The sequence below is a fragment of the Lithobates pipiens genome, unplaced genomic scaffold, assembly GCF_037356315.1.
Source record: "Lithobates pipiens isolate NorthernLeopardFrog02 unplaced genomic scaffold, aLitPip1_a1.2 Scaffold_1, whole genome shotgun sequence".
NCBI classification, from domain to species: Eukaryota; Metazoa; Chordata; class Amphibia; order Anura; family Ranidae; genus Lithobates; species Lithobates pipiens.
Genome location: NW_027507685.1, coordinates 254,535,743 through 254,556,577, shown reverse-complemented (window position 1 = coordinate 254,556,577; position 20,835 = coordinate 254,535,743). Strand labels below are relative to the sequence as shown.

Below are 20,835 nucleotides of genomic sequence, written 5' to 3'. Positions count from 1 at the left end.
CTCAACTTCTTTTAAGACTCCAGATGGCAGACAACGCCTGTAAACCTGTCATAGCCCTGACATCAGTGTCCAATGCACTACGCGTCTGGACAGATAATATAGAGTCAGCAGTCCAACAGGACATCCCAGAGGAGGATATAATCAAGGCCTTGGATGAGCTGAAGTTCTCAGCAGACTTTATTGGTGAAGCCGTCATCGATTCAATTCGTTGCTCCGCAAGGGCAATGCTCCACACAGTTATGGCCAAATGGGCCTTGTGGCTGAAACCGTGGGCAGCAGATATCGCCTCCAAACAGAACTGGTGCAAGATACCATTTGATGGTGAAGCCTTGTTTGGGGGAAAAAACTGGACAAGGACATCTCTCGAGTCACTGGTGGAAAATCAGGCCTGCTACCCCAAGACAGGTGATCTAGGCGCTCCAGGACAATCGCACCCATATTCCAATACTCCAAGAATAAGGATTACCGATAGTCCAGGCAGGGAAAAGGCTTCAGGCATAATTGGGAAAGCACACAGTCCACGTTCCTCAAAACCCGAAGACAGAGACCAATGCCTACCCCACAGGATTCTACTAAATCCTTTCGACGCCTGGCCAGCCCAAGCGGGTCCTGTGTGGGCCAAGCTAAAACACTTCTCAAAGATCTGGGAGCAAAAGTGCAGGGATTCTTGGGTAGTCTCCACAGTCAAATACGGCCATTTCTGGCCGTTCCTAGACAAACCTCCCAAGGTCTTCTTCTCCCTGACAAGGGTGTCAAGGTTCCCCCCTAAAAAACGGAAGTGCTACAGCAATTTCTTCTCTCCTTGCAGTAACAGCAAGCAGTAGTTCCAGTGCCTCCATCAGAGAGATTTTCGGGTTTTTACTCAACCCTGTTTCCAGTCCCCAAGAGAAATGGAGGGTGGAGACCCGTGATAGACCTAAAAAGTCTAAATCGTTATTTCTTCCTAGTAAGATTCAAAATGGAGTCACTACGAACGATTATTTGTGTAGACCAACCAGGGGGCTGGATGTTGTCAATAGACTTGCAGGACACTTACCTGCATATACCCATACTCCCTCCTTTCCAGAAGTATCTGAGATTGGCGGTGGGGCAGGTACATCTCTAATTCCAGAGTCTTCCATTGGGCCTCTGCACATCGCCAAGAGTCTTCACAAAGACCCCAATTGCCATCATAGCCCCTCTGAGAGAATTGGGGCTTCGGGTATGCCACTACTTGGACGACCTTCTACTGCTGGCAAAAGACTGTGGAATAGGTGGTATCTATCCCAACCCATACACTTGACGACCTTGATGCTCAGGAGTCTGCATTGGTGGATGAAGAAACAGACACTTCTGAAATCACGCCCGTTAGGGCATGTCGACTGGATCACAATTAATACCAATGCCAGTGCAGCAGGTTGGGGAGCACACTGCAACCGGATCTCAGTGCAGCGTAGATGGTCCTTCCATACAACAGGCCTGGTGTCGAATGTCCTGCAGGTCAGAGCGGCCTACCTTGCGTTACTAGCCCTAAGGTTCGAGATTACAGGGAAACCTGTTCTCCCCCGAATGGACAACAGGACTGCGGTATCCTATGTACACCGGCAAGGGGGGACACGCAGCAGGTCCCTCCTGAAGGAGGTGGAACCCATAATACTCTGGGCAGAAAGGAATCTAAAGGACCTGAGGGCAGTTTATCTGCCCGGCCATCTCAACTTGAGGGCCGACCGCCTTTCCCGCAAGTTTGCGGATGCCAACGAATGGTCTCTACACCCGTAGATTTTCGACTGGATAGTGAACCAGTGGGGTCCCCTCGAGCTAGACCTATTTGTAACAGCATTCAATACCAAGCTTCCAAGGTGCATCTCAAGGCTTCCTCAACCCCAAGCGGAGGCATTAGATGCCCTCTCAGCCCCCTGGGCATGCAATCAGGCCTATGCCTTCCCTCTACGGCCTTTCATTCCAAGATCCCTGTCAAGGCTTATGATAGAAACCTCGACAGTGATAACGGTCCTACTGTACTGGCCAACACGTCCTTCGTTCCCCACAGCAATGTATCTAAGTACCCGACTTCCAGTCAAGGTTCCAATAATACCTCTTCGCCTCTCGCAAGGATGTCACACCCTTCCAGATCCCCCGCAGGCTGGATCTTCACATCTGGCAGCTGAAAGAGAAAGGTTCCAATCTCTAGGGTGTTCCAACAAAGTGATCGCAACCCCGCTCAAGGCAAGAAAACCATCCACAAACAAAAGTTCAGGGCCTTCATGATTGGCAGAAGCTGTGATCCAGATTCCCCATCATCCTCTCAAATTCTTGAGTTTTTGTAGGCAGGCCTAGACCTAGGTCTTGCACTAGGTACACTAAAAGTACAGGTATCAGCAATTTCATTGGCAAACCAGTAGAAGATGGGCCGAGGACTCATTAATAATACAGTTCTTCAAAGCTGTCAAAAAGATCCGACCGCCAACTAAACAATCTTTTCCCTCTTGGGACCTTGCTATTATCCTAGAGTCCTTAGCCAGTCCACCTTTTTGCCCCTTCGGAGTCAGCATTGCTTTGGAATCTAGCCTAGAAGCTAGCCTTCCTGATAGCTATAACCTCTGGCAGACGGGTTTCAGAGCTCCAAGCTTTAGGAGCAGATCATAATCATATCATATTCCATCCGGACAGAGTAGAACTCAGAACAGTGCGAGGATTTATTCTCAAAGTCGCATCATCCTTAAACATGTCAGAACCTTGGGCACTCCCAACATTTTCAGAACAGGACTCTGGTTCTCTTCATGAGCTAGACATTGCCTCCACTTTGAAATGCTATCTGCAGACCACAGCATAATTCAGGGATTCCATCAGGCTGTTTATAATTCCCTGGGGCAAACACCAAGGCAAGGAGGCGTCAGCAAGAAAGATTGCCTCATGGATCGTTAGACTCATTCACAAGGTGTACAGGACAAAGGGGCTGGAACCCCCTTTGGCGGTCAGGGCGCTCTCCACCAGAGCAGTTTCTGCCTTTTGGGCGGCAAGAGCGAATGTGTTAATTGGAACTATTTGTGGGGCAGCGACTTGGTCGTCCCGACATACGTTTCTGAAACATTGCAGGGTGGACCCAGGAGCTCTTGCATCGGTGGAGTTTGGCAGACAGGCAGTCACATCAGCCCTCGCTTCTTCTAAATAATAATTTCTTTAAAATAGACTTCTAAGCATCCCACCCATCTCAGCTAGTTATTTGTCACAGGTATGCTGCCATGGAGGCACCAGGAAAACAGAAAATTCTACCATACTTACCGTAATTTTCTTTTCCTGGTGCCTATCCATGGCAGCATACAATCCCACCCTCGGTATTCTATATTACGGAGAATGCGGGGGCTGTACTAACCTTTTCTTTTATAATATTCACTAGTCCTGAGGGAGGAGCCAAGGCGGAGCTTGTCACAGGTATGCTGCCATGGATAGGCACCAGGAAAAGAAAATTACGGTAAGTATGGTAGAATTTTCTGTTTTTGGAGGGTTCTAAATAATATTCTAGCAAAAATAAAATAAAAAAATTGCTGATTTTAACACGTGTGTAAAACCTTTTTGAAAAAAATTACCCCGGACAGCCAAGTGGTTAAAAGCAACACCATCTGAGGAATTTTCCGAGGGGTGGGGGGGAGGGGCTTACCTGCGGCGGAAGCAGCGGTAACCTTATGTAAGACAGGAGCATCCCCAGGTCCTTCTGCCGCGATTCGATGTCATATTTGACCCATTGCATTAGCGCCTGGAAAATGGTTTTCTCGTCGGGGACGTTAATGTCATCGCTGGATAACAGCTTGGCAATTTCATTGGCCGGCAAGAGAAGAAATTCTTGGTTGCGGATCACTTCAATAAAATTCTCCTGAAAAAGGTAAAAAAAATAAAGTAATGAGGGAGGGGGCAGAATTGAGGTGGCCCGAAGCAGACATGTCCCCGGTAAAAGGTTAGATAGAGAATGTAAAAGCCTTGTCCCGGAAGCTCATGCTTCATCACTGTCACCGGAGATCCCAAGCTGGTCTGAAAGTTGGGTTTCCCGAGATACCAACTGGGTCTCTGTGACCAAAACAGATGGAATTTAAGCATGCTCGGGGTTTAGAGCGGTGGTTGCAAAGGAAAGGGGCCCTCAAAGGTGGCCCCTAATGTCCCCGAAGGGCCACGTTTATTTTTTATGACATATAATTCTCCAGAGAACTGTCACAGACCGAAGACCTACTGGAGGGAATGGTCAGAGATGGTTCTCCTAGAGCAGTGGTCTCCAAACTGTGGCCCTTAGCTTGCCTTTATCTAGCCCTTGAGACGCTATTCCCCTACTGACACAAACAATGGGGGGCATAATTCTTGCTACTATCAGACGATCACCCCAGCACAAGCGGGCGTCCGGCGTCACCACGTACACGGCGCGATGATGTCGCATGTCGCGATGCTGCCGACACGCGAAATGGGCGGCACGTTGTATTACTTTTTTTACATATGTTTTCTACTCTCTTATCTCGGTTTTATCCATTGCCCATAAAATCCCTGGGGCACCTCCCCCGTATTTTTCTCTCTGCATTTTGGGATGTGGCTTAGGTTTCCAGGTCAGTATCTATAAGTAGCCCTTCAACATTTTTTCTTACTGATACCAATGATGGGGCACATTTCCTCCCACTGATACCAATGATGGGGCACATTTCCTCCCACTGATACCAATGATGGTGTGTTATTCCTCCCAGTAATACCAATGATGGGGTACTATTCCTCCCACTGCTACCAACAATGGGGCATTATGTATTCTTCCCACTAACACCTACGAGGGGACATTATTCCTCCCACTGACACCAATGATGGGGCACTATTCCTCCCACTGACACCAATGATGAGGTACATTTCCTCCCACTGATACCAATGATGGGGCTCTATTCCTCCCAGTAATACCAATGATGGGGCACTATTCCTCTCACTGACACCAATGATGAGGTACATTTCCTCCCACTGATACCAATGATGGTGCATTATTCCTCCCAGTAATACCAATGATGGGGTACTATTCCTCCCACTGATACCAACAATGGGGCACTACGTATTCTGCCCACTGACACCTATGAGGGGACACTATTCCTCCCACTTATACCAATGATGGGGCGTTATTCCTCTACTAATACCAATGATGGGAAAATATTCCTCCCACTGACACCAATGATGGGGCACTATTCCTACCAATGATGGGGCCCTATTCCTCCCACTGATACCAATGATGGGGCACTATTCCTCCCACTGATAACAGTGATGGGGCACTATTCCTCCCAGTGATGGGGCACTATTACTCCCACTGACACCAATGATGGGGCACTATTCTTCCCACTGATACCAATGATGGGGCACTATTCCTCCCACTGATACCAATGATGGGGCACTATTCCTCCCACTAAAGATGTAGCACTGTTTATTCCCACTGACAGTAGGACATTTTCTACCCATACTGGCCACAGTCTGCCCTCCCTGAAGTCTGAAGGACAGTAAACAGGCCCCTTGTTTAGAAAGTTTGGAGACCCCTGTCCTAGAGTGTTCGGAGACTGAAGTCATGCTATAGGAGACTATGAGAGACTAAGGCCATGTTGCACAAGACCAACAAACTACAATTAAGGGACCCTTTACAAATGAATGCTCTCTCTACTGACTGCGGGGGCCCAAGGGCCACACTTTAAACACTAAAGGGTCACAACTTGGGTACCAGGGGTTGAGTGGCTTAAGGGTGCTCTGGGGACAAATAAAGGAAAAGTACAACTCTAGGTCTCTGTTTTTAGGTTGTGGATAATTCAAAGTATAGCTAAAGCCATCAATATATTTGTTTGCCACCCATGTCCCATTAGGAAGCTTTTGCTTAATTTCCTGTAACATAGATGCAACAGGAGCTGAGAAAAATATGTCCAAAATGAGGGAAATCCTCTCTTAGACAGTTGTCACTTCAATGCATGGCCCCTATTCTTGTTGCAATGGAAAATACCACGTTATAGCCACTAGATGGAGCTGGCAATCATAGGAAGTCAACATATTAAGCAAAATGATATATGGCTATAGTAGACCAGTAGCTATAGCAGAATAAGCACACAAGCAGGTCATCTTGGCAGATGACGTAGGTTCACCCAAGGTGTGGAGTCCAAGCACTAAGACTTTTTTATCAGAGCTCTTGATGGTGGAGATGGGGTTTTCTGCATGTTAGTACCAAGTCACAGTCCTCAGGATCACCTCACCAGGAGGCAGTTCCAGTAGCAGATATAGCGGGTAGGGATCCAGCAGAAGTAGTGTAGTCAGTAAACAACTCAAAGATCAGTAACAAGTGGTTGCAGGTTGGAATCAAGTGGAAGCGTAGTCAAAGAACAACTCAAAGGTCAGTAACCAGTAGTAATGAAGTTATGGACGGCAGCATACAAGATATTGGCTGGAAAAAAGCACAATAATCTGGTATACAGAAAGTGCAAAGGCATGGCTTAAAGATGAATGTAGCACCCCTAGGTAGGTGCTAGAAGAGAATATACAGTAGATGTTGGGCCTTTCTGCTTACCAGGAAGATTGCTAGGTAAATACAGAGTGAACTCTGCCTACCAGGTATAAGGATTCATTGATAGGGTCTGCTCATGGTGCTCAAGTTTGGCTCATATTGTCTGAATGTTTCACACTGGTCCAATAATAATTGGACAGTGGGAGGAAACCTGACAAACGAGAGCACAGGCATTGTTACAGCCCTGGCTATTGGCAGAGGAAAGTGCCTCAATGCATGCTGGGTGACTGTATAAATGCCAAGGACACATGTGCTCAGGGTCTTTGGCTAAAGGACGGGGTCCCAGAGGGAGGGGACGGCTGCACCTCCTCTGTAGAAGCTGCCTTGGGTAGTTGACCTGAGGGCCTGAAGCTAGAGAGGTGCTGAACCCAAATGTCCTGCAGAGCTGACTGGAAGGGAGACACTGGAAATGATCTGAATCTGCCTAACCTGTGTATAGATCTGTGTCTTGAGACCTGTTTTGTGAGGGCCATCCTTTCAGCTAGAAGAGTCAATGGACGGGTGTCAGTCAATGGGATGCTAGCGAGTATCCTGAAGACAAGGTAGTTGCATCAAGTCTACTGCTAGAGTGAGCAAAACTGACTTATTTCTTCCATACAAGTGGGGGTATGGTTCAGCATAGAGCCTGCACTCACAAGTCATCTGGTGAGGAGAAGTGAGAGTTGTCCTCACCTGTAAATAGTTCCAGTTGGAGTATCCCACTATTCCCTTCCAGGCATGTACTGACCATCGGGACTACCGGGAGTTTCCCGGTGGGCCGATGGCTCAGTGGGCCACTCTGATGTAAGGGGGCTGGTGATGGGACACTCTGATGTGAGGGGGCTGCTGATGGGACACTCTGATGTAAGGGGGCTGATGATGGGACACTCTGATGTAGGGGGGTGCTGATGGGACACTCTGATGTAAGGGGGCTGCTCATGGGACACTCTGATGTAAGGGGGCTGCTCATGGGACACTCTGATGTAAGGGGGCTGCTCATGGGACACTCTGATGTAAGGGGTGCTGATGGGACACTCTGATGTAAGGGGGCTGCTCATGGGACACTCTGATGTAAGGGGCTGGTGATGGGACACTCTGATGTAAGGGGGCTGGTGATGGGACACTCTGATGTAAGTGGGTGCTGATGGGACACTCAAAATGTAAGTGGGCCGGTCTGGATGAAGTCCAGGGCCAAATTTCTGTCCCAGTCCAGCCCTGTTCCCTTCTCCCATCCAAGTTCCAACAATAAATATAAAACCAACCACCCTGGACTGTTTGTTGAGTAACAAGCAAATGAGAGTAAGGATGGATGTGTAAAAAAATCCCCTAGTGACTGCCAGGTAATTAGACGGAGGCCCAAGAAGTCATCAAACAGCAAGCCCTATAGGGACAACGCTACATGGCGTTCATGTGAGGGGCAAGGAGTTCAAGGGGTTCACCAGAAACAAGAGGCAAGAAAATCCAAAGGATCAGATAGCAAGCTCTCCAGCATCTCAGGTGGCTCAGCAAGAAGAGCTACTGCCAGATGAAGCATAAGTCATGGGTTCAGATCCCGGCCCCAACCCTCTGCTTTCTGTCTGCCAAGATCCCTGCTTGAGCTAGACTATTCTCTTGCCTCCAGCTTGTGGTTTACTGCCGACCCATACTGTCTGACCTCTTTCTGCTTGCTACCGGCTAAGACCCCTGCTTAATCCTGAGTGCATTCTGGTCTTCTGTCTCTGCATCTTTATTCCTGTACCTGCTACTCCATAATAGGGCAATCCAAAGGGGCCACAACTTGGTGCCAATTGCAGCCAACAGTTCCAGGGATTATTAGGTTTTCTAGCCAATCTCCACCATCGGGAGTTCTGGTGGTACTGAGATTCTGCTTGTTGGAAGAACCTGAATGTAGAGTGTATTGTAACAAGGTCATGCTTTTTTTTTTGGTGTCATATAGAAAATACAGTGGAACCTTGGTTAACGAGCGTTTTGAAAGATGAGCGACTTTTTAAAAAAAATCCTGACTCGGTTTGCGAGTGTTGTCTCGCAAAACGAGTAGAATTCAAGCTAATGTAGTGTGCAGTACCGCATTTGGCCAGAGGTGTTGGGGCACCGGTGACACCGGTTCTGAGCCGTTTGGAAATACTCAGAATCACTCCGTTCCCGAGTGTTTTTCCGAGCCTTTCTGAGGGTTTCCGAGTTCAGCCGAGTTGTCCCTGAGTATTTCCGAGGCTCTCCGGCACCCCCCCCCACCACCTCTGGCCACATGCGGTATTGTGTGTGTGTAGCACTGACCACCGAAGGAGCGGCTGGTTTTCTTGGGTTTACCGTTTACCTCCTCCGCTTTCTAACTCGTCGTTCTTGTCTAGGGGTTCCCGAGGTTGATGGCCCAATAACTGCAGAGACCGACACTTGAATCCCTTTTGGAATTTTTATTTGCTTAAAACGTTAAACAGAAACACAGTCTCTCAGTTGGGAATAGAGGTTATAGGAATGGAAGCTCAGGGAATAGCCACTCGCAACTGGATATTTCCACTGTTGGATAAATCCTGGTTTATGGACTTAGCAGCCGACAAATGACTCAAATTTAGCAAAGTCTCTGCCACAGACTTGGTTGCAAACTTTAGATGAACACAGAAAGTCTCTCACAGGAACTTAGTAGTAACAGGATGAAAATAGGAACCTTCTTACGGTACCAGTATCTTGCAGCCGGTCCGGCGTTACCCTAAGGCTGCTTTCACACTGGGGCGGTATTCAGGCGTTACAGCACTAAAAATAGCGCCTGTGTAACGCCTGAAAAAAACCGGCCCCTTTAACTCCAGTGTGAAAGCCGGAGGGCTTTCACACTGGAGCGATGCGCTGGCAGGACGGTGAAAAAAGTCCTGCTAGCCGCATCTTTGCAGCGGTGAAGGAGCGGTGTATTCACCGCTCCTATACCGCTCCTACCCATTGAAATCAATGGGACACCGCGGCAATACCGCCGGCAAAGCGCCGCTGCAGCGGCGCTTTGCGGGCGGGTTTAACCCCTTTTCGGCCGCTAGCGGGGGTTAAAACCACCCCGCTAGCGCCCGCACACCGCCGCTAAAACGACGGTAAAGCACCGCTAAAAATAGCGGCGCTTTACCGCCGACGCTGCTCTCGCCCCAGTGTGAAAGCAGCCTAAGATATGTGGATTCAATTAGTGTCCATACAGCTCAGCATCCAGACTCTTACCGAGCAGCCAGCCTCTTCCGAAGAGACCTCCCCTGGTTGCATGACGAGTTGCTGGGCCTCTCCAAAACCCGAGACGGCACCGGACCACTTAAGAATCCTCCTTCCAGTTACTGTGCCTCGGGCTAGCCAGTTCCGAGACACGGAAATGGATGGACCAGCACACCAGGCCATGAGGGCGTCTGGGGGCTGGTCAGGAGGACCAGGACCATGGAGTCAGAACATACTTCTGGACCGGAACCCAGAACCATGTGACTTCAGCACCTTAAGTACCCTCTCCCGAAATACACAGCGAGACAACTCACCCACTGATTGGCTCTGAGAGAGAGATTGGTACCCAATGCGTCCAACCAGACTGCGTTCCAATGCCTGTCAAAGGTGCTACCTACACCTATGAAAAGGCAGAGCATAGTACAGTCCAGCCAAACTGATGCCAAAACCACATTTTAGAACAATTAACCCCAAGACTCAACTATAGTCTTGAGAAAAAACTAAATTTACAGACATAGCGCGTACTTTTCAGGGGTACCGGCGATACATGTGCAATAGACGTCAATGCGGAACAAATTATCTTTGTTTCCATTGACTTCTATGGGGGAAACTCGCTTTGATATGCAAGTGCTTTGGATTACAAGCATTCTCCTGGAAAGGTTCCACTGTACTGTTTTATATTTTTGTTTGGAGGAGAGATTGAAGGTGTTGGTAGAACACCGGACACCAGTGCAAAATATTATTTGCAGGCCTGTAATGAGGGAATCTTTTTTGTAAAACAGGTGAACCCATCAGAGGTTGAGGTCACGAATTGTAAGAGCCGGCTACGTTTTTTTAGTCCCTGTGTTTTTGGTTTGCAAAGTCAGAGTCAGCGGAGTAACCAACGCGTTTCGGAGGGGGGCGGTCCTTTCCAGTTGATTTTTATTTGCCAGAGTGAGAATCACATTAGTATCCAACGTGTTTCGGAGGGCTTACCTTCCCAGATGATTTTTTCTTTATGTGCCAAAGTGAGAGTCACAGGGGTATCCAACATGTTTTGGGGGCTTACCATTCCCCCTTTAATCAGGGCTTGTAGTTGCAGAATGAAAGGCTAAGTAGCATGCTGGACTAGGATGGTCAGGGCCGTCTTTAAGGCAGGGCAAAAGGGGAAGCTGCCCTGGGCCCCATCATTGTTGTGGGGTCCAAAGCAACTGCCTCATACTTGCCAACTATCCCAGTTTACATCCCCTTGTTCCTTGAGGTTTTAGTCCTGTGCTGTGTCCTGATATCTCAGTGTGAAGTGATGCTACTAATGCTGCCCAGCCCTGCCCTATTGTTGTGTACAGATGACTCACCTGCACACCTGTGTTTACATGTAAATAAGCGGCATTCATATGTAAATAGCTGAGGCCAACGGAATTGATATGTAAATAAAGGCGACATTCATATGTATATCATGCCCCGCTGCAGTGAAGAGATGATGTGCTGTAACCTATAGCAACCAGTGAGCAGCATTACTGTACAGTAATCTCTAGCAGCCAATCAAAAAGCAGAAATCATGTGCTGAAACCTCTAGCAACTAATCAGTGAGCCTTAATGAGTGCTGTAACCTCTAGCAACCAGTCAGTGAGCGGTAATGATATGCTGTAACCTCTAGCAACCAGTCAGTAAGCAGTATTGATATGCTTTAACTGCTGGCAACCAATCACAATTTCTGCCTGATCTGATACAGTAAACTGATTTTAAGTCTAGCTGCTATTTATTGTACGTCTCAGAGAAGGTGGAGAGTGAAATTGCATGGGGGGGGGGGCCCTAAGAAAATTTTTGCCCAGGGCCCAATCAATATTAAAGACGGCCCTGAGGATGGTTGTAAATAGTTAACAGGGATTTAATAACTGTCAGTAGAAATAGTAGGACAATCTCGGAGCTGCACTGCTAAGCATTAAGCAAATCATGAACAGTATATTTAAAGAATTTTGGAGCCAAGGTGAGCCTTCATCATGATCCACCCAGAATAACACTGTGGTGGGTGGAGGATTTCTCCGCTACCTAGCAGACAGAAAAGTGTACTCATGCCAATCACTTTCTATAAGTCAGATTAACGCTGAATCATTCCCCCCGTCTGTCTAGAATTATTATTCTTTATCCGAGGTGGCAGTTCGTTGATTTGTAATGGATGGCGCGACAGATGCCGTTGTTATGTATTATAAATGAGGCGAGAGCGCGCTGCTTGTGAGAAACGTCATCGCACATTGCCGCGCCATTATTTATCCCTCGTCTGTGGAATGTGACTGGATGTAAATCACATTTCGAGGATAATGACTGCAGTTGAGCTTCCGCTTGGAGTGACAGTTACGGCATTCGCATTTCTGTATTAATGTTAGGAAATTATTTAAAGCGGACCTGTTCTTTACACACAACAGGGAAAGTAATGGGTTTGCCTTATCGGAGATGCGATAAGCACCCTGTACTTACCTTCCTTGTGCTCTCCCACCCTCCTCCTTGCCCCCATCACCCATTGGGCTCAACATGCCAGCCAAAGGGCTCATGCTCATGGGAGCCCAACTAAGCATGCATGAGCACAATGGTGTGCAGGGCTGGACTGGGACAGAAATTTGGCCCTGGACTTCATCCAGACTGGCCCACTTACATTTTGAGTGTCCCATCAGCACCCACTCACAACAGAGTGTCCCATCAGCACCCCCTTACATCAGCGTGTCCCATGAGCAGCCCCCTTACATCAGGGTGTCCTATTACCAGCCCCCTTACATCAGAGTGTCCCATGAGCAGCCCCCTTACATCAGAGTGTCCTATTACCGGCCCCCTTACATCAGAGTGTCCCATCAGCAGCCCCTTACATCAGAGTGTCCCATCAGCACTCCCTATATCAGAGTGTCCCATCAGCAGCCCCTTACATCAGAGTGGCCCATCACCAGCCCCCTTACATCAGAGTGTCCCATCACCAGCCCCTTACATCAGAGTGTCCCATCACCAGCCCCTTACATCAGAGTGTCCCATCAGCACCCCCTACATCAGAGTGTCCCATCACCAGCCCCTTACATCAGAGTGTCCCATCACCAGCCCCTTACATCAGAGTGTCCCATCACCAGCCCCTTACATCAGAGTGCCCCATCAGCACCCCCTTACATCAGAGTGTCCCATCAGCACACCCCTACATCAGAGTGTCCCATCACCAGCCCCCTTACATCAGAGTGTCCCATCACCAGCCCCCTTACATCAGAGTGTCCCATCAGCAGCCCCTTACATCAGAGTGTCCCATCACCAGCCCCCTTACATCAGAGTGTCCCATCAGCAGCCCCTTACATCAGAGTGTCCCATCACCAGCTCCCTTACATCAGAGTGTCCCATCAGCAGCCCCCTTACATCAGAGTGTCCCATCACCAGCCCCCTTACATCAGAGTGTCCCATCACCAGCCCCCTTACATCAGAGTGTCCCATCAGCAGCCCCTTACATCAGAGTGTCCCATCACCAGCCCCCTTACATCAGAGTGTCCCATCACCAGCCCCCTTACATCAGAGTGGCCCACTGAGCCACCGGCCCACCGGGAAACTCCCGGTAGTCCCGATGGCCAGTACATGCCTGATGGTGTGCATGTGGACGCACAGACACATCAACCACAGATACTTATGACCAATGGCGACCCATCCATAGAGGGCGCACAGGCGCCGCCTCCCCTATCAATGCATCCGGCCCCCTTGATCTACACATCAGTGGTGCAGGACCATGGAATCCAATGCTGCGGGGGTATTTTTCTGAAGCACCAGAGGCTCTAATAGGCTTCAAAAAAGGATGGGCTCGGACCGCAGACCATTGTGCTCCGAGACCACCCAGTTGTGTGACCATAGCGAATACATTTTCGCTATTTTCACACAAAAGTTCCTCCATGCCAATCAGGAGGCGGGTCTGTGAGACCTGTTTCCCGATTGGTCAAAGCGTCAGGCGATCCTATCCTAGCAGTTTGGCAGAAGACACTCGGTGGAGGAAGCTGGAGGAGCAGACAACGGAGCCGCCATGGCCACTGCCCATGCTCCAGGACACCACAGCCCCGCCACACGAGCGGGTAAGTGCCAGGCCAGACAGCCCGTGTGGGGTGGGGTGCTGTGCCACGCCGCCGGGAGGGGGGGTTGTTGTGTGTTTGCCGCCTCCCCAAAAAAGAACCCACCAGCCGCCACTGCCCAGTGGCCTATTTAACCTCAGCTCTTCATGGGATCATTGCTTGATGGCCTTTCAGCTTGCATCCCTGTTACCTATTATCCTAAATATACTTGTCTCTGTTTTTGACCCGGCTTTTGCCTCACCTGCGTCTGGATTACCTGGCCTGTTCATATCTGCTGCCTATCTGCATTACCAACCTCAAACTCATCACTTGACCAAGATTCTGCCTATCTATTCTGTACCTTATTGCCTGCACGTTGCCAGCCCCTTGCTTGTCTATGACCTTGATCCTTCTTATGATTTGGTGCCTTGCTTCCCGGCTGTTGCTGAACTTGGCCTGTGTATCCGGGTGCTGTGCCACGTCGCCGGGAGGGCTGGGTTGTTGTGTGTTTGCTGCCCCCTCCCCAAAGAAGAACCCAGCAGCCGCCACTGCCCAGTGGCCTACAGTATTTAACCTCAGCTCTTCATGGGATCATTGCTGGATGGCCTTTCAGCTTCCATCCCTGTTACCTATTATCCTAAATATACTTGTCTCTGTTGTTGACCCGGCTTTTGTCTCACCTGCCTCTGGATTACCTGGCCTGTTCTTATCTGCTGCCTATCTGCATTACTAACCTCAACCTCGTCTCTTGACTAAGATTTTGCCTATCAATTCTGTACCTCATTGCCTGCACATTGCCAGCCTCTGCTTGTCTATGACCTTGATCCTGCTTATGATTTGGTGCCTCCCTTCCTGGCTGTTACTGAACTTGACTTGTGTCCCGGCTCTGCTCTCTACTGGTCTGGGTGAAGTCGGGGGCCCTCATCACTGAGCTTCCACTTATATGTGGGTAGGTGGCAGAAAACACTCAGAGGTGCAGAGAAAGAGGGATATATTGTAATTGAAGTTGGGCAATACACAACAAGCCCGATGGGAAGGCAACCCGACTGGGAGCGCTCACAGCATGTTTTAGCAATGAGTCAGTAGCGGGAGGTCTCAGGTGTGCCAACAGCATCTGTCTTGAGCAGTGGAATATGACCTGGCCGGTGTGTGCTCCTCAAGTGGGGAGGCTTCCAGGTAGGTTGACATGTGCCTGCACTTTCCCTATTTCTCTAGAACAGTGGTCTCAAACTGGCGGCCCTCCAGCTGTTGCTAAACTACAAGTCCCATGATGCATTGCAAGGCTGACAGTTACAAGCAAGACTCCCACAGGCAGAGGCATGATGGGACTTGTAGTTTTGCAACAGCTGGAGGGCTGCCAGTTTGAGACCCCTGCTCTAGAACCTCTCCCCGATGCTGAGCATTGTCCCTGACAGATGGGTGACCTGTCCTCACTCCAGCTACATGCCAAATGTGCACAAAGCCCAGGAGCTAGGGTTTTAAAAAGACTCTTCCTGACTGAAAATGGCCGCCATGTTTACCAATTGGATAGCTACCCTCTGTGACTCAGGAAACCATAGAGGGACCAGGTTCTTCCTCACCCTCTGCAATGCCTCTGCAGTTGAGCACTACCTGCAATGGAGAAAATAGATTGCACCTGCCTACGTACATACCCGACACCAGAACTACAAAGTTCATGGCACCTCCGCCCTTTGGCCACCCTAGCGGCCCCTCTTTCGACTTCTAGGGGTGCTTAGGTGGGAATTGTGAAAAAGGCCACCCTCGTCATCTCAAGCTCCTCATACAGATACATAAAGCTCCACCCGAAGATGGCCTTCTGGATGATGAGTCACTGGAGAAACGGTCTGCTAAACTCACAAGTACGTGAAGTCCAATGGAACCCCCTCCACTATCTAGTAAAAATTGGACTGCACACAGGATTATGCCCTCCCACCTTTACGTGATGGGTCTGCTGATTGACTTCTAAAAGTTCAAACAACTGTGGCTTGCCCAAACTTTTTTTTTTAAATTCAACATTTCTCTTCTGAAAGTCCCATTGAAGTCAACAAGAATCCAAAAGAATCCAAACCCAAAAAAATAAAAAAGATGCTAAATTGCATAGAATAGTATTGGAGAGCTCCTGGTAGCCGGATGTCACATCACCCCAGTATACACTTTGCTTACATTTATCAGCGGGGACCAGAACTGTCATTTGTGGAGAGTGTACCTACTACGGGGTTGGATGTGTTGGTTGGTTGGTGGGTTCTTCCCTTCAGCGAGTAGAAGGGCCTCTTTCATTGTGACTGGCGACGATCTGCATTGCTGGTAAATGTGATTGACAATGTGGTGTCTTAATTTACTATTTACATTTATTTGTGAATGACTAGGGATACAATGCACCCCTTACTCATTTACTTAAGGGGAAACTGGTATCTGAGGCCCTCCTTATTTTTAAAAGGGGGCTAAACCTCCCGCCACAGACCTCCACAACGACTGAGCCAAGGTTGTGGGGAAGAGGTCCCTGTCCCCACCAATATGGAGACAAGTTGCTTTGCCTACCCCACTTTGCTTTGTGCTCTGGTGAGCAGTCATGTTGGAACAGGAAGGGGCCATTTCCAAACTGTTCCCCAGGGGCGGACTGACCATTCGGGCACTCGGGCAATGCCTGAGGGCCCCATGCCACTAAGGAGCCTCATCAGGGTTGCCAGCCTCAATGAAACCAAGGACAGTATGTAATCCCAAGATTATAGCTGCCCCGCCTCTCCGGTACCTTTTCAGTGTGTGTATGTGTATTCTGTGTGTGTACATTGTGTGTCTGTGTGTGTATACTGTATGTGTGTGTTTGTATACTGTGTGGCCCCATAATCTCCTATTGCCTGACGGCCCCATAATCTCCTATTGCCCGGGGGCCCCATGAGTTGTCAGTCCGCCCCTGCTGTTCCCACAAAGTTGGGAGCACGAAATTGTCCAAAATGTCTTGGTATGCTGACGTTTTAAATGTTCCCTTCACTGGAACTAAGGGGCCAAGCCCAACCCCTGAAAAACAACCCCCACACATCATAATCCCCCAACACCAAATGATTTGGACAAGTGCACAAATGAAGGTCCATAAAGACATGGATGAGCACAAGTTTTGGGTGGAAGAACTTGACTGTCCTGTACAGAGTCCTGACCTCAACCCGATAGAACACCTTTAGGATGACTGCAAGACTGTGAGCCAGGCCTTCTCATCCAACATCAGCCCCTGACCTCATAAAATGTGCTTCTGGAAAGAAATGATAAAACATTCCCATAGACACACTCCTAAACCTTGTGGACGGCCTTCCCAGAAGAGTTGAAGCTGTTATAGCTGCAAAGGGTGGGCCCAAACTTGTCTTGCATACACACGGTCGCACAAAGTTGACGGAAAATCCTATGGTTCAGAACACGGTGACGTAGAACATGTACAACGGGGCTATAAAGAGGGTAGTAGCCAATAGCTTTTGTCTCGTAATTCATTCTGAGCATGCGTGGCACTTTGTCCGTCGGAATTGTCTACACACGATCGGAATTTAAACGATCGGATTTTGTTGTCGGAAAATTTTAGTTCCTGCTCTAAAACTTTGTGGGTCGGAAATTCCAAGGGAAAAGGTCAGATGGAGCCCACACACAATCAGATTTTCTGACAACGCGATCCGATCGCACATTTTCCATCGGAAAATCTGACCGTGTGTACAGGGCATAAGACTGGGATGCCATTAAAGTTCATGTGCATGTAAAGGCAGGTGTCTCAATACTTTTGGTAATATAGTGTATATATACACTCACCGGCCACGTTTATTAGGTACACCTGTTCAATTAATTGGTAACACAAATTGCTAATCAGCCAATCACATGGCAGAAACTCAATGCATTTAGGCATCTGGACGTGGTGAAGACGATTAGCTGAAATTCATCATCAGAATGGAGAAGAAAGGGGGATTTACGTGGCTTCAAACGTGGCGTGGTTGTTGGTGCCAGACAGCCGGTCTGAGTATTTCTGGGATTTTCACACACAACCATCTCTCGGGTTTGCAGCAAATGGTCCGAAAAAGAGAAAATATCCAGTTGTGTGGAGGAAATGCCTTGTTGAGGTCAGAGGAGAATGGGGCAGACTGGATCCAGATGATAGAAAGGCAACAGTAATTTAAATAACCACTCGTTACACCCAAGGTATGCAGAACACCATCTCTGAACACACAGCACATCGAGCCTTGAATCAAATGGGCTACAGCAGCAGAAGACCACACCGGATGCCACTCCTGTCAGCTAAGAACAGGAAACTGAGGCTACAATTGGCACAGGATCACCAAAATTGGGCAATAGAAGATTGGGGAAAAACGTTGCCTGGTCTGACGAGTCTGGATTTCAGCTGCGACATTCAGATGGTCGGGTCAGAATTTGGCACATGGATCCATCCTGCCTTCTATCACCGGTTCAGGCTGGTGGTGGGGGTGTAATGGTGTGGGGGGGGATATTTTCTTGGCACACTTCGGGCCCCTTAGTACCAATTGAGCATGGTTTAAACACCACAACCTACCCGAGTATAGTTGCTGACCATGTCCATCCCTTTATGACTACAGTGTCCCCATCTTCTGATGGCTCCTTCCAGCAGGATAATGCACCATGTCACAAAGCTCCAATCATCTCACCACTGGACAATGAGGTCCCTGTCCTCCAATGGCCTCCACACTCACCACATCTCACCCAATAGAACCGGAGATTGGCGTCATGGATGTGCAGCCGACGAATCTGCAGCAACTGCATGATGTTATCATGTCACTATGGAGCAAAATCTCTGAGGAACGTTTCCAACGCCTTGTTGTATCTATGCCATCAAACATGAAGGCCAAAGGGGGTCCAACCCGGCACTAGCAAGGTGGACCTTATAAAGAGGGTCCAACCCGGCACTAGCAAGGTGGACTTTATAAAGGGGGTTCAACCCGGCATTAGCAAGGTGGACCTTATAAATAGGGTCCAACCTGGCACTAGTAAGGTGGACTTTATAAAGGGGGTCCAACCCGGCACTAGCAAGGTGGACTTTATAAAGGGGGTCCAACCCGGCACTAGTAAGGTGGACTTTATAAAGGGGGTCCAACCCGGCACTAGTAAGGTGGACTTTATAAAGGGGGTCCAACCCGGCACTAGTAAGGTGGACTTTATAAAGGGGGTCCAACCCAGCACTAGCAAGGCGGACCTTATAAAGGGGGTTCAACCCGGCACTAGCAAGGTGGACCTTATAAAGGGGGTTCAACCCGGCACTAGCAAGGTGGACCTTATAAAGGGGGTCCAACCCGGTACTAGCAAGATGGACCTAATAAAGTTGGCCGGTGAGTGTATATATACAATGGTAGGAGCTCAGAAACAGATAGATTACAACCCAAATGCAGGAAATATTCTACAATTCGTTCTTCTGTGTTGATTCCCTGGATTGAGTGCTGAGGAACCTTAGTATTGTAAAGTGGAGTGTTCCTTTAAATAGTAACGTATCTTCTACAGACAATTCCATGGAGCCGGTGTTGCAGTTTAATGCGGCTCTTAGTAAACTCATCGTTTGCAGTGGGAAGGGTCGGCTCTCCATCCCGGGTCATAAATAAGAGAGCTGAAATTGCAGGTGTGGAGCGCGCTCTGAGACCTCGCGCTCCGCGTGATATCCCTCTAAAGTCAGCGATAAAATTGCAATGAAAAATGTTTTTTCTTTTTTTTTTTTTCCCCTCACTTTCCGCACCGCCAAGCGAGAAAGAAGGCACACGACACCTCCTGCAATTTCTCAAATGTCATGATATTTCACTTTCTGCAATTTTATCCCGCTGACATTTCAAGAGTCGGAAACAATGTTCCTCCGAAAGGCTCTAATGGGAGACTTGAAAGGCTTTGGGAGCTGTGATCAGAGAAGAGCTTCAATAATCGCGGCTCAAAGGAATGCAAGATAGAAGATTGCTGGGTATTATAGGGAGCTCCGCTAAGAATTATTTGTGTCAAAGATGGACACATAAAATCTCTGTTATTATTAAAAAAAATAAAAAAATACAACTATTCAATGGCTAAAACTTTGAGGTCCACCCAAAAGTGGTGATTTTTGGCAGATTTTGGTAAGAGAATCCAATTGATGATTATCTTGTATCTGTCTGGTGGTAGAAGTTCCTGGGTTTTTATAGTTTCTGTGCCCATTGTTGCTAGATTTTAAATTGATTTTATACCAAAAGCAGCAGGAGGAGCACTGTCGCATGGCTTGTGGGTGGAAGAAGAAAAAGCGGGCACCATTTTCAACTGGTTCCATCTTTTAGGTCCTCTTCAGATCTATTTGTTGTGGTGACACCCAACAATCACTTCTTGGGCCTTTGGGTGTAGTATCTATCAGTGTCCAGCAGGAGTGCTCATTCGGGCCTTTTGGACGGAGCGTTCGTAGGGATGGGCTGCGCTCGGCTCTTTTATATTCCTACTCTATGTCCTCTTGGATGGTGGGGCTAGAACCTGGACTCATGGCACAGGCGCCGTTCATCCATGGCTATTTTCGGAATCTGTGTTGCTGTGTACTGCGCATGTGCAGTACAAAGCGGACACTACCAGATGAGGGACCTTATATGATAGGACACCGGCATACTCACCGGACATGTCACCCATTGAGCATGTTTGGGATGCTCTGGCTTGGCGTATACGACAGCGTGTTCCAGTTCCTGCCAATATCTAGCAATTTCTCACCACCATTGAAGAGGAATGGACCAACATTCCAAAGGCCACAATCAACAACCTGATCAACTCCATGCTAAGGAGATGTGCTGCACTGTGTGAGGGATACTGACTGGTTTTCGGACCCCCCCCCCCCCAATACAGTAAAGCTGCACATTTTAGAGTGGCCTTTCATTGTGGTCAGCCTAATCCCGCGTACACAAGATCGGACTATCCGGCGGACAACTCGATCATGTGTGGGCTCCAGCTGACTTTTTCTTCCCAAAAGTTTGGCGGACTTAGAAAGAAGACTTGACTCAAAATTGTCCTCCGGACTCGGCTTTTAGCGGACAATCCGTTCGTCTGTGTGCTAGTCCGGTGGACTTAAACCGACGCTAGGGCAGCTATTGTCTACTGGCTATGAACTTCCTTATTCTACGTCATCAC

At 48.6% G+C, this 20,835-nt stretch overlaps 1 protein-coding gene across 2 annotated transcripts in view; it reads right to left on the bottom strand.

Moving 5' to 3' along the window:
• KLHL4 (kelch like family member 4) overlaps window positions 1-20,835 on the bottom strand; it is a 605,202-nt gene that overhangs the window by 93,560 nt on the left and 490,807 nt on the right. For both annotated transcript variants that reach the window (XM_077485270.1, XM_077485275.1), the window contains one exon: window positions 3,638-3,850. In XM_077485270.1, the coding sequence (XP_077341396.1) occupies window positions 3,638-3,850 (213 nt within the window). The remainder of the gene's footprint in view (window positions 1-3,637; window positions 3,851-20,835) is intronic.